The 16,130-nt window shown below is 38.9% G+C and overlaps 1 protein-coding gene across 1 annotated transcript; it reads left to right on the forward strand.

The window, feature by feature from the left end:
* The first annotated feature begins 12,205 nt into the window (after window positions 1–12,205).
* On the forward strand, window positions 12,206–13,141 carry LOC146407201 (olfactory receptor 1J4-like). Its single transcript, XM_085014315.1, has one exon. The coding sequence runs from the start codon at window positions 12,206–12,208 to the stop codon at window positions 13,139–13,141; it is 936 nt and encodes a 311-aa protein (XP_084870441.1).
* Window positions 13,142–16,130: the final 2,989 nt, after the last annotated feature.

A 16,130-nucleotide genomic window follows, 5' to 3' on the forward strand; every position in this document is an offset into this window, starting at 1 on the left:
TCATACTGAGTAATTTTTTTTTCTTTGGCTGCAGCCATGACATAAATAAGTTCCTACGTCAGGGATTGGACCTTCACCACAGCAGTGACAATGCCGGATCCTTAACTGCCAGGCCACTGGGCAACTCCTTCATACTGAAAAATTATTTTTTTATTTTTTATAATTATTTATTTATTTTTATTTTTAATTTATTTTTTATTGTTATTTTCCCCAACGCACTTTTTTTCCCACTGTACAGCATGGGGACCCAGTTACATGTACATGTACACATAATTTTTTCTCCCATTGTTGTGGTGCATTGTAAGTATTTAGACACAGTTTTCAGTTCAACACAGCAGGATCTCAGTGTAAATCCATTCCATGAGCAATAGTTTGCATCCATTTACCCCAAGCGCCCAATCCCTCACACTCCCTCCCCCTCCCCACAAGTCTATTCTTCAAGTCCAGGATTTTCTTTTCTGTGGAGATGTTCATTAGAGCTGTATATTAAATTCCATATATAAGTGGTATTTGTCTTTCTCTTTCTGACTTGTTTCACTCAGTATGAGAGTCTCTAGTTCCATCCATGTTGCTGCAAATGGCATTATGTCATTCTTTTTTATTGCTGAGTAGTATTCCATTTGTATATATACCACATCTTCCTAATCCAATCGTCTGTCAATGGACATTTGAGTTGATTCCATGTCTTGGCTATTGTGAATAGAGCTGCAATGAACATGTTAGTGCATGTGTCTTTTTTAAATACAGTTTTGTCCAGATATATGCTCAAGAGTGGGATTGCTGGGTCATATGGTAGTTTTATGTATAATTTTTTAAGGTACATCCATACTGTTCTCCATAGTGTCTGTACCAGCTTCCATTCCCACCAACAGTGCAGGAGGGTTCCCTTTTCTTCACAACCCATCCAGCATTTGTTATTGTAGACTTATGAATAATGGCCATTCTGCCTGGTGTGAGGTGGTATCTCATGGTAGTTTTGATTTGCATTTATCTAATAATCAGGAATGTTGAGATTTTTTTCCACGTGCTTATTGGCCATCTGTATCTCTTCCTTGGAGAAATGTATATTCAGGACCTTTGGCCATTTTTCCATTGGGCTTTTGGCCTTTTTGCTGTTGAGTTATATCAGTTGCTTGTATATTGTAGAGATTAAGCCCTTGTCAGTTGCAGCCTTTGAAACTATTTTCTGCCATTCTGTAAATTGTCTTTTTGTGTTCTTTTTGGTTTCCTCTGCCATGAAAAAGCTTGTCAGTTCGATGAGGTCCCATTGGTTTATTTTTGCTCTTATTTCTGTTTCCTTGGGAGAATGACCTGAGAAAAACATTCATCAGGTTGCTGTCAGAGAATGTTCTGCCTATGTTCTCTTCCAGGAGTTTGATTGTGTTGTCTCATATTTAAATCTTTCAGCGATTTTGAGTTTATTTGTGTGCATGGTGTGAGGGTGTGTTCTAGTTTCATTTCTTCACATGTAGCTGTCCAGGTTTCCCAGCAATTCTTGCTGAAAAGACTTTCTTTTCCCCATTTTATGTTTTTTCCTCCTTTGTCAAAGATTAATTGACCATAGATGTTTGGGTTTATTTTCTGGGTTCTCTATTCTGTTCCATTGTACTGTATGTCTGTTTTTGTATCAGTACCACACTGTCTTGATGACTATGGCTTTGTAATATTGCTTGAAGTCTGAGAGAGTTATGCCTCCTGTTTGCTTTTTGTTCCACAGGATTGCTTTGGCAATTCAGGGTCTTTTGTGGTTCCATATAAAGTTTTGGATTTTTTCTTCTAGTTCTGTGAAAAATGTCCCAGGTAATTTTATAGGGATTGAATTGCATCTGTAGAGTGCTTTGGGTAATATATACATTTTTACAATTTTTCCAACTCAGGAGCATGTAATATCTTTCCATTTCTTTACATTTTCTTTAATTTCCTTGATTAATGTTTTATAGTTCTTGGCACATAGGTCCTTCACCTCCTTGGTCAGATATAGTCACACTTATTTGATTTTTTTGGGTGTAATTTTAAAAGGTATTATATTTCTGTATTCCTTTTCTAAAGTTTCATTATTGGTATACAGAAATGTGACTGTATTTCTGAATGTTAATCTTATATCTGGCTGAATTTGTTGATCAGTTTAAATAGTTTTGGGGTTGAGTCCTTAGGTTTTTCTATGTATAGTATCATGTCATCTGCATACAGTGACATTTTTACCTCTTCTCTTCCTACGTGGATGCCATTTATGTATTATGTTTGTCTAATTGCCATGGCTAAAACTTCCAATACTATGTTGAATAACAGTGGTTAGGGTGGGCAGTCTTGTCTTGTTCCAGATTTTAGTGGGAAGGGTTTCAGTTTTTCTCCATTGAGTATTATATTTCCTGTAGGTTTGTCATAAATGGCTTTGATTATATTAAGGAATTTTCCCTCTATACCCACTTTGATGAGAGTTTTTATCACAAATGGATGTTGGACTTTGTCAAATGCTTTTTATGCATCTAATGAGATGATCATACGGTTTTTGACTTTTCTTTTGTAAATGTGGTGTATGACATTGATTGATTTGCATATGGCGAACAATCCTTGTGCACCTGGGATGAATCCCACCTGGTCGTGGTTATGATCTTTTTTATGTGTTGTTGGAATCAGATGATGAAAATTCTGTTGAGAATTTTTGCATCTATATTCATCAAAAATATTGGCCAATAGTTTTCTTTTTTCATGGTATCTTTGTCAGTTTTTGGAATTAGGGTGGTGGTAGTGTTATAGAATGTCTTTGGGAGTGTTCTTTCTTCAGCCTTTTGAAAGGTTTAAGGAGGATGGATATAAATTCCTCTTTGTATGTGTGGTAGAATTCTCCTGTGAAGGCATCTGGTCCTGGACTTTGATTTGTAGGGAGTACTTTTATGAAATATCCAATTTCATTTTTAGTGATCAGTCTGTTCAGTTGGTCTATTTCTTCTTGATTCAGTTTTGGCAGGATGTAAGATTCTAGAAAGTTGTCCATTTCTTCCAGATTGTCAAATTTGTTGGCATATAATTGTTCATAGTATTCTTGCATGGTTTTTTTTGTATTTGTTCAGTATCTGTTGTGATTTATCCTTTTTCATTTATAATTTTGGTTATTTGGGTTCTTTCTCTCCTCTTCTTAGTGAATCTAGCCAGAGGTTTGTCAATTTTGTTTACCTTGAAGAACCAGCTCTTGGTTTTATTAATTTTCTCTATTGTTTTTTGAATCTCTATTTTATTGATTTCATCTCTGATATTTATGATTTCCTTCCTTCTGCTGACTTTAGGTCTTTTTCATTCTTTTTCTAATTCATTTAGGTTGTGGGTTAAGTTGTCGATTTTAGATTTTTCTTCTTTTTTGAGGAAGGTCTGTATTGCTATTTATTTCCCTCTGAGCTCTGCTTTTGCGGCATCCCATATATTTTGAGAGGTTGTGTCTTCATTATCACTTGTATTGAGGTATTTTTTAATTTCCTTCTTGATTTCCTCATTGACCCATTGGTTTTTTAGTAACATTATTTTTTAGTCTCCATGTAATAGGTATTTTCTCATTTCTTTCCCTGGGGTTGTTTTCTAGTTTCATGGCATTGCAGACAGAGAAGATACTTGAAATAATTGCTATACTCTTAAATTTGTTGAGGTTAGCTTTGTGCCCCAACATGTGGTCAATTCCTGAGTGTATTCCATGAGGACTTGAGAAGAATGTGTATTCTGATTTTTTTTGGATGTAATGTACTGAAGATGTCAATGAAGTCTAAGTTTCCTATTGTTTCCTTTAGGATCTCTGTTGCTTAATTGGTTTTTTTGTCTAGAGGATCTGTCCACTGATGTGAGTGAGGTTAAATTCTCCTACTATGACTGTATTCCCATCACTTTCTCCTTTTATGTGTGTTAATATTTGTTGTATGTATCTGGGTGCTCATAAATTTGGGGCATGTATATTGATGATTGTAATATCCTCTTCTTGAATGGATCCTTTAACCATTAAATAGTGTTCTTCCTTGTCCTTCTTTATGGCCTTCATTTTAAAGTCTATTTTGTCTGATATGATTGTTGCAACTCCTGCTTTCCTGTCATGTCCATTGGCCTGAAATATATTTTCCCATCCCCTCACTTTCAATCTATATGTGTCCTTTGTCTCAATGTAATTTTCTTGTAGGCATCAGATTGAAGGGTTTTTCTTTTTTATCCCATCTGCCACTCTGTGTCTTTTGAGTGGTGCATTCAGTCCATTGATATTTAAGGTGGTAATTGATAGATGTTTATTGCCATTTTAAACCTCACTTTCCAGTTGATTCTATGATTCTCCATTTATCCTTTCTTTTTTTGGTTGGATAGTCTCCAATTATTTTCTGCTTGAGTACTTTTCTTTTCATTTTTTTTGAATGTAATGTTCTGTTTTGATTTGTGGTTGCCCTGTTTTTTAAGTATGTTAACCCCTTCCTATTATTGGTGATTTAGTGTGATTTAGCCTGATAGACCTGTAGGTTCAAACACTTAATTATCATGATAAAATTAAAAAAAGAAATAACATGAAGTATTCATTTCCTTACTTCCCATGCTCACATTTTATGATTTTTATGCCTTTTTTAAAATTTCATTTTATTTTAAATATATTCATGCTTAGATCTCTATGCTGGTTTATTTAAGTGACTGCTCTCTGATTATGGTTTCCTCCATCCTAATTCTTCCTCTTTTTTATTTTTTTTTAATTTAGAGGAGCCCTTTCTGTATTTACTTTAGAAAGTGTTTTGTATTGCTGTATTCTTTTAGCTTTTGTTTGTTGGAGAAATTTTTTATTTCCTCTTCTATTCTAAATTATATTCTTGCTTAATAGAGCATTCTAGGTTGCATATTTTTTCCTTTCAGTGCTTTAAATATCTCTTGCCATTCCCTCCTGGCCTGTAGAGTTTCTGTAGAAAAACCACCTGATAGCCTTATTGGGGTTCCCTTATAAGTGATACTTTGCTTTTCTCTTGCTGCCTTTAGGATTCTCTCTTTATTTTTAACTTTTGCCATTTTTATTATAATATGTCTTGGTGTGGGCCTATTTGGGTTCAACTTGTTTGGGGCCCTCTGTGCTTCCTGTATCTTGAAATCAGTATTCTTTAGGTTTGGAAAGTTTCCAGGGATAATATCTTCAAATATATTTTCAACCCCCTTTTCTTTTTCTTCTCCTTCTGGAATTCCTCTTATGCATAGATTGGCCTGCTTTATATTATCCCATAGGTCTTTTATATTGCTTTCATGTTTTTACATTTGGTTTTCTGTCTGCTGTCCTGTTTGGGTGATTTCCATTATTCTATCTTCCACATCACTAATTAATTCCTCTGAATTATACATTCTGGTTTTTACTGCCCTTAGCTCCATTTGTATCTCTGCAAATGAATTTTCTAGTTTTTTCTTGCCTCCTCCTTATATTTTGTAGTTCCTTTCTGAGGGAGTCTGCATTACTGTTCATATCTTCTCTTAATTCCTTCTGTATTTTCACTGTCTCCCTTTTGAACTCCAAGTCTGTCAGACTGCAGAGGTCTGTTTCATTGTTGACTGCTTTAGGTAAGTTCTCCTGCTGCTTTAAATGGGAAGGTGAGAATTCTACCACTGAACCACCCATGCAACTGGGAATGGTTCATGAGCTTCTTCATCTTGCTTGTGTTTTTCTTTTTTGTGGTGGAGGTGCAGTCCCCATGGCCGTGCAGGGCTTGCCCTGGTGCTCCTGGACCATGAAGCGCTTCCTGAGGGAGGAGGAAGTGGGAGGTTTCCTTGGAGGAAGTGCACCATCTCCTGAGGGGTGGTGGGGCTAAATGACTGGCTCTGAGGCAAAGGAGGGCTTCCTGAGGGCAGGCGGGACTGCAAGGTGTGTACCAATGTAGGCACACTTCCCATGGCTGGACAGGATTTTCCCTGGTGCTCCTTGGCCATGGAACTCTTCCCAAGGGCTGATGGTGCTGGGTGGTCTGCTCCATGGGAGTGCAGCTCTTCCTGAGGTTGAACAGTGCTGCATGGCTTGCTCCACAGGAGTGGAATGCTTCCTGTGTGCAGCCAGGCTGACTGGGGAAAGCCGTGGTGGTGGATGGCTTCCCAAGGATGGTGAGGCCAGTCTGCCAGGATGGCAGATGGCTTCTGGCTAGGCATGCATGGGGTGGGGAGGGGGATGTGTTGGGAAGCTCTGCTGTCTGCTAGCTGGCTGAAAAGTGCACATGCTGGGGTGCAAGGAGTATTCTATGGCAGCCCACCCCTCCTCCTCTCCCCTCCCCAACACTGGTGCCTTGTCTCTCCTGCAGGTCCAGACCTTCTCCCAGGTTCCCTCTGTTGTGGCTTTCCACTCCCCAGCCCTTAGTTGTATTGTTCCCTACACCCACAACACCCCGCCTCCTAATCCCTCTGGCTGTCTCCACACTGCTAATCCCAGCCCACTCCCAAGGACTAACCTCTGGAGCCTAGCTCTTGGTGCCCAGCTCCACCAGAGCATCTCAGTTTTTGGTGTTTCTGCCAGTGGTTCAGATGATCTGTGCAGCTCTCACTCTGCTTTTTAGATCTCAGACCTGCTGCTGTGCTTCTTGGAGCCTGGATATCCCTCCAACTTGGTTAGGTGACTTTCCAACACATGGGTTCCCTTTCTCCTTCACAGTTCCCTCTCAGGAGTGCTGGTCCAGTCCTGATTCCCCTTCTCTCTCTCTCCTCTTTTCTCTTGTTTTACCCAGTTATGTCAAGAGATTCTTGCCATTTTTGGAGGTTTAAGTTCTTCTGCCAGCATTCAGTTGTTCTGTGTGAGTCATTTTATGTGTAGATGTGTTTTCTTTTGCCGTGTTTGTGGGAAAGGGTGAGCGTGTCCCCCTACTCTTCCACCATCTTACCTCCTCTCCCTTTTACAGCCATTTTTAACCTCATTCACCTTTTTAAAATTTTTAACATTTCTTTCTTCTTTCAATATTTTAAATTATTTATTTTTAATTTTTAATCTGTTACTGTTTATCTTTTTCAACTTTCATTTGACTTTATTTTAAATTGAAGTATACAGTTCAATTACAATGTTGTGTTTGTTTCAAGTATACAATAAAATGATTCCATTATACACACATACATATATATTTTCTTCTCATATTTTTTCTCTGATATGTTATTACCAAATACTAACTATATTTTCTTGTGATATTAGAGGAAATACATTCACTTAATAAAATAAGTCCATTGATGAACACCTGGGCTATTTCCAGCTTCTGGCTATTAAATAATGCTCTTATGAACATCCTCTAATAAATCTATGTATAACTATATACATTCTTTTTCTTTGGACAAATACCTACTCATGTGCTAGGTATATGATGAACTTTTAAAGAACATTTTCAAACTGTTTTGTATTCCCACCAGGAGTGTATGAGAGTTCCAGTTCCATCATATCTTCAGTGACCCTGAGGGCATCAGTTCTCTCAATTTTAGACATTCTAAAAGGTTTATAAGGGAATAAACCAGTTTACAAACCTGAAGCCACCTGATTGGAGCCCTGTAAAAGATTGGAGTCCTCTGAAAAACAGTCCTGTGACATTGGGTATTTTATGAACTTTTTGAGTCTCCCGTACTCCATGCATGATTTCATTATTCTGCAGCAGTTTTCACTGTTTACCTACCATTCTTTTGCCTTAATAAGTTTTTTTCTGCATCACCTTCCAGTTGGATTGGTGTTCTAAGATATGGATTTCTGATTATATTATTATCTATTATGTCTCTAGAGAATATATCAGAATTGCATTTGTGGGAACCTGAATGATTATTTAAGGGAATGAGTGAATCAATGGACAGATGAAATCATTCAACAGTTACCAATCACAATTGCCTGTTGGGAGCCATAGCTGATCTGTAGTGATACAAAGACATTGACAATAAACTTTAACATTTAGTAAGCTTTCATTAGGTGCTCATTTAACCAATCTTCCAACTCACACAAAGACTATGATCATTATTTCCATTTGAAGAAACTGAGTCTCAGTGGTCTTTGATAAATTGCCCATGTATGCTCTCCTAGCAGGGGATGAACCCAGAATCTTTTTTCCAGAGTTTTATATTCAGTTCCCCTTCTCCTGAACAAAGCATAGACCATGCCCTACAGATCTTCCAGAGGAGTGGGGAGATGTGCACATTTTAAAGAGCTTTGTGTTCTAGTGAATGCCTGTGTCAGTGTTGGGGAACCTGGAAAAGCCTTTACATTGTCTGTGCCCTTCACTGCTATTGGGAGAAGCTGTGCTGATGACACAGAGGCCACGGGCAATGGGGGAACTTCTGCTTCTCATCAGAGACTTGACCAGAAGCCCAAAGTACCACTCATATAAGGGACACTTTCTCTTGTGAAACCAGGGGCAGCTCAGTCCCTGTGGACCCTAATCATCCTCCTTCCCGAGAGGCCAGGAAAGAGTTGGTCATTTGCCCCAGTGGACTGCTTCTCTAGTCAGGGACTGGGGTGGATTCTCTCTGGGATCTCTTTAGGAATGAGAAAAGCATACCTCCTTGTGCATCATTTTGAAGCTGGAAAACAAACATGAGAGTCTGTACAGTCCTCAGTCCACCGAGGATTCCTCTTTTTCTTTTAATTCTGGGTCTTCTGAAAAGAAAGTGAGGATTCAGGTAACAGAATGAAGCAGAAGGTATTTGAACTCAGAGCACAGGTATATCTCAGAAGGGGCCCAGAAACATCCCCAAGTCCTGCATGTGTGTCTATGTGCAAGTGTGTTTGTGACCATCAGAGACATTAGGTATATTGGTGTGTGTCTTGTGTGGTACAGCTCTATGTGTTTATGTGTAACACACAGAATGACACACACACACACTGAATGACACACATTAGGATATACAGAGGTCAGAGAAGCCTGGACATTTCCTCAGTGTGTTCTTATTCTACATGCATCTGCAACTTGTGCGCTTTGTGAAAGACCTTGTGCACTGCTTGTGGTTCAAATATGAATGACTTCTTGTGATGACAATGCATCTGGTCTAGGATGCTTGACAGTTCTGTGTGTGTATCTGTGTTGTGCATGTGTATTTTGTTTGTGAATTTTGCAAAGATTTGTGTGTGAAGCTGACCCACATCCTGATTGTATTTACCTAGTGAGAGTATAAGCCAGAGAAATCTATAAGTCTCCATTTGGCAAGTGCTTGTCTGTGATAGTGTGTGAATACTTTTGTGTAACAATTCCACACCTTGACTTCCTTCACACAAGAAATAAATATCTGTGTGTGTGTGTGTGTTTCATATTTTCACATTTTTTACTCTCCACTTGTCTAAGACCAGAATTCACACAGGAAGCTCCACAGGAAACCAACTTTGCAGAGTTATTGGCATCCATTTTCCTGTGATTTTTCCACCAGGACCCCTGGAAACTCAGTTTTTGACACCATGCTTCCATTTTGGTCAAACAGTTTAGAAACAAAATCCTCCTTTCTGGGATCATATATGTGGACAATCAGATCTTTATCTTTTCCCTACTTAATGGGTAGATGGCCTTGGTTTTGGCCATGGTGATTCTCAGCATCCATTGCTGTTACATGGAATCATGCTATTTGCTGACAGATCTTTTCTGTAAGTTGCTTAAGAAGCTAGGAACATTGAAAGCACTCGACTAATTTTATCCTCTTGGAGACCCTAACCCTTGACTCTCCATTTCCTATTGTGCAGGGGACAATATTTGGTAGGAAGACAGAAAATCAGCCCATCCCTTGTCTCTCTCTCTTGCAGTGCCACACCCTTAGGTCACACACTGTCTCCTCTTCACTCCTGAGCATTTTCCCAGCCACCTCTTTGCACATGGTGTTAATGGAATCAAAATACCACATCTGTATTGCTCCCTTCTAATCACATTGCAGCTCCTGGGTGTCATTATGAGCTCTGGTTCCCCTGCAGGAGATTTGTGAGGTCCTGAGCTAAGTCTGACCTATCAGCTTTCAGTGAGAAGCCTGTGATTGGAAGGAGGGTCAAGTGCCTGGTTCCTCCTTGTGCCTGGTGAACTAAGTCAGTTAATAACCCCAAGCAACTCCCTAGTCTGGAGCAAGCATCTACTGACAGATTCTTAAATAATATCAAGTTCCTACCCCAAGCATATTTTAACATTTAACTTTAACTTTTCACATTTAACATTTGACTTTAGCTTTTCCACCTCCATAAAAAATGGGTGGATTCTTTCTCTAGTGAAAAGATGATCTGAACATCAATCTTGTGACTTGGTTGTGGACCTGAGTAGTATCCGTGAGAGAGTGGTTTCGATCCCTGGCCTTGCTCAGTGGGTTAAAGATCCAACATTACTGTGAGTTCTGGTGTAGGTCACAGATGCTACTTGCATCCCTAGTTTTTGTGGCTGTGGCATAGGTGGGCAGTTGCAGGTCAGATTCACCCCCCCGGCCTCAGAAATCCCATATGATGCAGGTGCAGCCCTAAAAAGCAATCAAAATAAAGAGAAAGAAAGAAAGAAAAAAGGAAAAAAGAAAGAAGGAAGAAAGAAAGGAAGAAAGAAAGGTAATCAACTTTTGAACCAGCATCTATTATGCCATATATATGTGAGATTATTTACATGATTTCACTACTCCTGTTGGTAAAATTCAGGGAAAAAGCACCATTTTCTCTGCTTCCCAGACACAAGTGAAGATTGGTGGATTGAATGAAATTGAAGGCATACAAAACCATTGGCCACCTAAAGGGCTTCAGGAATATGAGTGTGGACAGTTATCTGAGCAGGAGCACTCCTTCAAATCCTAAAATACTTCTTTGGGTCCTGCCTATCTGTCTCATTAAAGAGAGGGAAGAACTGTAAGGTCATAGGAGCAAAGATTTCAAAGTATTGTTAATAACACAGGAGAGAATTGTGACTATAGCAGTTACTAACTCTATAATCATGCTAGTTTTCTACTCATGAGTATATTGTTAATGAATTTTGTTTGTATCTTTTTCTTTTTTTTACAGCCACGTCTAGAAGTTCACAGGCTAGGGAGGAAATCCAAGCCACATCTGTTACCTATGGCACCACTTACAGCAATGCTGGATTCTTAACCCACTGAGTGAGGGCTGGGGTCGATCTCACATCCTCACAGAGACAAGGTTGCAGGTCCTTAACCTGCTGAGCCACAGGAGGAACTCCTCCCTCCTTAGACTATTGAAAATTCAGTGAGGCAATCATGCAAAGAAGTACTTGCAATAGAGTTTATTAACTGGGAATTTTTATCAGTCTGAAGATCAACATTGGGAAAAAGTTCTGGTCAATAAAGGTAACTGAATTTTAATAGACCTCCCAATCCTTCACTATCTCTCAGCTCCCAGGCCACATCTCAGATCTCAGTTGTCTTCCTACCAATGAGTATCTAGATCTGAGCCAACTAGGAAAATAAGATGTAGAGAGAGATGGATGGAGGTACATTCACTGAAGTAAGGTTTCTTTCTTGACAAGAAGATAAGCATGCATTAAGATAAATTCCACCAGGGAACTTGCTCCAGTGATAGGATATGAGCTCAGAAAGTCACCTTAAGAGTGTAAGAGCTAGATAAGTTAACATAAATTTTAGCCAGTTCTGGCCTTAAAGCTGACCACTTTATAATAATGATTTATTAAATTCCTGAACTTGAAACTATTTTTTGGGTGGGAGGGATGCAGATCCTCTCATAAAAATTATCTATGCAATTTTGGGTGTTTATTTTATGGAGAAATGTGTTCTTAGATATTAATGCGTAATGAATTAGAATCCTTCTTAACTCTATAAATGTGTGATATTGAAATCTTCATGTTATAGAGGGACGGCCTGAGGCCAAGAGAGATTTAGTATTCCAAGTCCTACAGCAAGAGTGTGGTGGGACCAAAATCATAACATAATGCATCTGGGTTCAGGTTCACACCTTTAGTCAGTCATTAGTCAGCTGTGCTCTTGAGGGTTAGTATTGTTAGAAAAGAGGTCCCATAGGTCCTATTTAATCTTGCATGTCCAATTAATAGCTTAGTGTCAGAATCCTGGTTGATTAAAAAGAAAAAAATGAATTCTCTCTGGTTTTCATAGAAAGGAATCATGTTGATGGTGTGTCACTTGCTTTGGCAACACTAGGTCATAAAAGAAATGCAGCCAGTTATACTTTTTCTGCACGAGAAAGTGAGAGACCCTAGGATGGTGGCCACAATTTCAGTTTTAATGTTTCTGATATTTTCTACTCCCTGCCTTCCCCAGAAGACAGGAGAGGAGCATGAGGAGGGAGAACCAGAGCAGCGTGTCTGAATTCCTCCTCCTGGGGCTCCCCATCCAGCAAGAGTATTGGGGCCTGATCTTTGCCCTGTTACTGGGCATATACCTGACCACAGTGCTGGGGAACCTGCTCATCATCCTGCTCATCAGGCTGGACCCTCACCTCCACACCCCCATGTACTTCTTCCTCAGCCACCTGGCCCTCACGGATGTCTCCTTTTCCTCTGTCACTGTCCCTAAGATACTGATGAGTATGCAGACTCAGGATCAATCCATTCCCTATGCAGGGTGTATAACACAGATGTATTTTTTCATATTTTTTTCTTGCATTGATAACCTGCTTCTTGTAGTGATGGCCTATGACAGGTACGTGGCCATTTGTCACCCTCTACGCTACACCATCATCATGATGGAAGAGCTGTGCATATGTCTGCTGGCTGGATCCTGGCTCCTCTCCTGTGCTGATGCCTTGACCCACACCCTCCTCCTAGCTCAACTGTCCTTCTGTTCTGACAACATCATCCCCCACTTCTTCTGTGATCTTGCTTCCCTGCTTAAGTTGTCCTGCTCAGACACCTCTCTCAATGAACTCATCATATTCACTGCAGGGGCTTTTTTTTCCCCACTGAGTGGCATCCTTGTCTTTTATGGCCACATTGGGGTCTCCATCCTGAGGGCCCCCTCTACTAAAGGGATCTTCAAAGCCTGGTCTACTTGTGGTTCCCACCTCTCATTTGTGTCTCTATTCTATGGGACAATGATGGCACTGTACCTTTCCTCCTCATCAGGCCAGTCCCATGACAAAGACATCATTGCTTCTGTGATGTACACAGTGGTCACCCCCATGCTGAACCCTTTCATCTACAGCCTGAGGAACAGAGACATGACATTGGCTCTGGGGATTCTTTTGAGAAACAGTAACCTTTTTGCCAAGTGAGAATTACCTAACCATGTTCTTATTTACTCACTCACCTTGTTAGAAATGCCTTAAAATTTGTTTGTTGGTCACCATGTCTCTAGCACTTTCCTCACTGTCCTTTAAATGGTCATTGTTAGAGGATCAATCTCTTTCCCTTTAGTCATATCTCTTTTCCATTTATTTTCCACAATCCTAAATTTGTCATTGCCCATAGTACACATTCGTCTTATGGTCTTCAAAGCACCAAACTCCTTTGTGTGTATATGTAAGTGTGTTTAATTTTTGTTTTTTTTCAATGTGTTATATTATTATTACATTTGGATTTTTAAAGCTTTTTAAAGTGTGTGTATACATATTAAATCTTATTATGGTCATCTATTGGGCATTGCTTTTTAAATTTTAATTGATTAATTAATTAGTTAACTTGAAGTATAGTTGACTTCTCCTTCAAGCTTATTGGGAACGTCTCTTTTCAGCTCCAAAGTCAATGACACCAAGCTTGTGGATTGGAATCAGCCATGACAGGGATAATTACACAACGGAAATTGGCAAATGCCTCAAAGTAAAGCTCTCCTGTGATAGGGAGCATTTTCTTATTCCTTGAACAGCACACCATTGCATTTATAGTGAGGGAAGATTTCTTTTTAGCCATTGCTTCTACCCTCACATCTCATTTACTTCCTCTGATATTTGTTTAGATATACCAGTATTTTTGTTATCATTTACATGTATTTCTCTTCCATCACTTTAAACTTTCTTATATCTTTATATCTGGAAATTGTTAGTTTTTAACAGTGTAAAGTTGGGTTTTGGTCTTTTTATGTAAGTTGACCATCATTGTATATCTGGAGAATTTGTTCTATTAACATCTAATGTAGTCAGAATATATTTGTTTTTTTTTATTCTATTTGTTATTTATTTCCCCAATACATTAATTTTTTCTACTGTACAACATGGTGATCCAGTTACACATACATGTATACATTCTTTTTTCCCCATTATCATGCTCCGTCATAAGTTAATAGACACAGTTCCCAGTGCTACATAGGAGGATCTCACTGCTAATGCATTCCAAATTCAATAGTCCACATCTATTAACACCAAGCTCCTAATCCATCCCACTTCCTCCCCGTCCCCCATGGCAACCACAAGTTTAACCTCCAAGTCCGTGATTTTCTTTTCTGTGGATAGATTCATTTATGCCACATATTAGATTCCAGATATAAGTGATATGATATGGTATTTGTCATTCTCTTTGTGACTTATTTCACTCAGTATGAGAGTCATGACTTCCATACATGTTGCTGCAAATGGCATCATTTTGTTGTCATATTTATTCTCACTTCTTTTTATCCCTTTTGACGAATTAATTATATATTTTGTTATTCCATAGCCACTCCTTTAACTTATTAATCATACATTATTTTATTTTAGGTTTTATTTTTTATTTTTATTTGTTTACATATATATATATATATTTTTTTTTTCTACTGCACAGCATGGTGACCCAGTTACACATACATATATACATTCCTTTTTTTCACATTACATATTCCATCATAATTGTCTAGACAGAGTTCCCAGTCCTACACAGCAGGATCCTATTGCTAATCCATCTCAAAAGGAACATTCTGCATCTATTTACCCCAAGCTCCCAGTCCCTCCCACTCCCTCCTCTTCCTCTTTGGCAAGCACAAGTCTATTCTCCAAGTCCATGATTTTCTTTCCTGTGGAAATTTTCATTTGTGCCTTATATTAGATTCCTGATATAAGTGATATGATATGGTATTTGTCTTTCTCTTTCTGACTTATTCACTTAGGATGAGAGTCTTTAGTTCCATCCATATTGTGGCAAATGGCATTATGTCATTCTTTCTTATGGCTGAGTAGTATTCCATTGTGTATATATACCACATCTTCCGAATCCAATCATCTGTCGATGGACATTTGGGTTGTTTCCATGTCTTGGCTATTGTGCAATAGCACAATGAACATGTAGGTGCATGTGTCTTTTTTAAGGAAAGTTTTGTCTAGATAGATGCCTAAGAGTGAGATTGCAGGGTCATATGGTAGTTCTATGTATAGTTTTCTAAGGTACCTCCATACTGTTCTCCATAGTGGTTGTACCAGCTTCCATTCCCACCAACAGTGCAGGAGGGTTCCCTTTTCCCCACACCCCCTCCAGCACTTGTAATTTGTGGACTTATTAAAGGATCGCCATTCTGCCTGGAGTGAGGTGGTATCTCATGGTAGTTTTGATTTGCGTTTCTCTAATAATCAGTGATGTTGAGCATTGTTTCAAGTGCTTCTCGGCCATCTGTATATCTTCCTTGGAGAATGGTCTATTCAGGTCCTTTGCCCATTTTTCCATTGGGTCGTTGGATTTTTTGCTGTTGAGTTGTATCACTTGCTTGTATATTTTAGAGGGAAGCCCTTATCAGTTGCATCCTTTGAAACTATTTTCTCCCATTCTGTAAGTTGTCTTTTTGTGTTCTTTTTGGTTTCCTCTGCTGTGCAGAAGCTTGTCAGTTTGATGAGGTCCCACTGGTTTAGTTTTGCTCTTATTTCTGTTGCCTTGAGAGAATAACCTGAGAAAACATTCATCAGGTTGCTGCCAGAGAATGTTCTGCCTATGTTCTCTTCCAGGAGTTTGATTGTGTTGTCTCATATTTAAATCTTTCAGCGATTTTGAGTTTATTTGTGTGCATGGTGTGAGTGTATGTTCTAGTTTCATTTCTTCACATGCAGTTGTCCAGGTTTCCCAGCAATTCTTGCTGAAAAGGCTCTCTTTCCCCCATTTTATGTTTTTTCCTCCTTTGTCAAAGGTTAATTGACCATAGGTATCTGGGTTTATGTCTCTGTTCTCTATTCTGTTCCATTGGTCTGGCTGTTTTGGTACCAGTACCATAATGTCTTGATTACTGTGGCTTTGTAATATTGCCTTAAGTTTGGGAGAGTGATGCCTCCTGCTTAGTTTTTGTTTCTCAGGATTGCTTTGGCAATTCTG

Source organism: Sus scrofa, chromosome 1 (assembly GCF_054392235.1).
Source record: "Sus scrofa isolate SSC_HxYL_T2T_F1_AM1 chromosome 1, Sscrofa_HxYL_maternal_Yorkshire_Landrace_v2.0, whole genome shotgun sequence".
NCBI lineage: Eukaryota > Metazoa > Chordata > Mammalia > Artiodactyla > Suidae > Sus > Sus scrofa.

Coding starts and splice junctions, on each gene's coding strand:
- LOC146407201 (XM_085014315.1), top strand. CDS start 12,206: ATGAGGAGGGAGAACCAGAGCAGCGTGTCTGAATTCCTCCTCCTGGGG.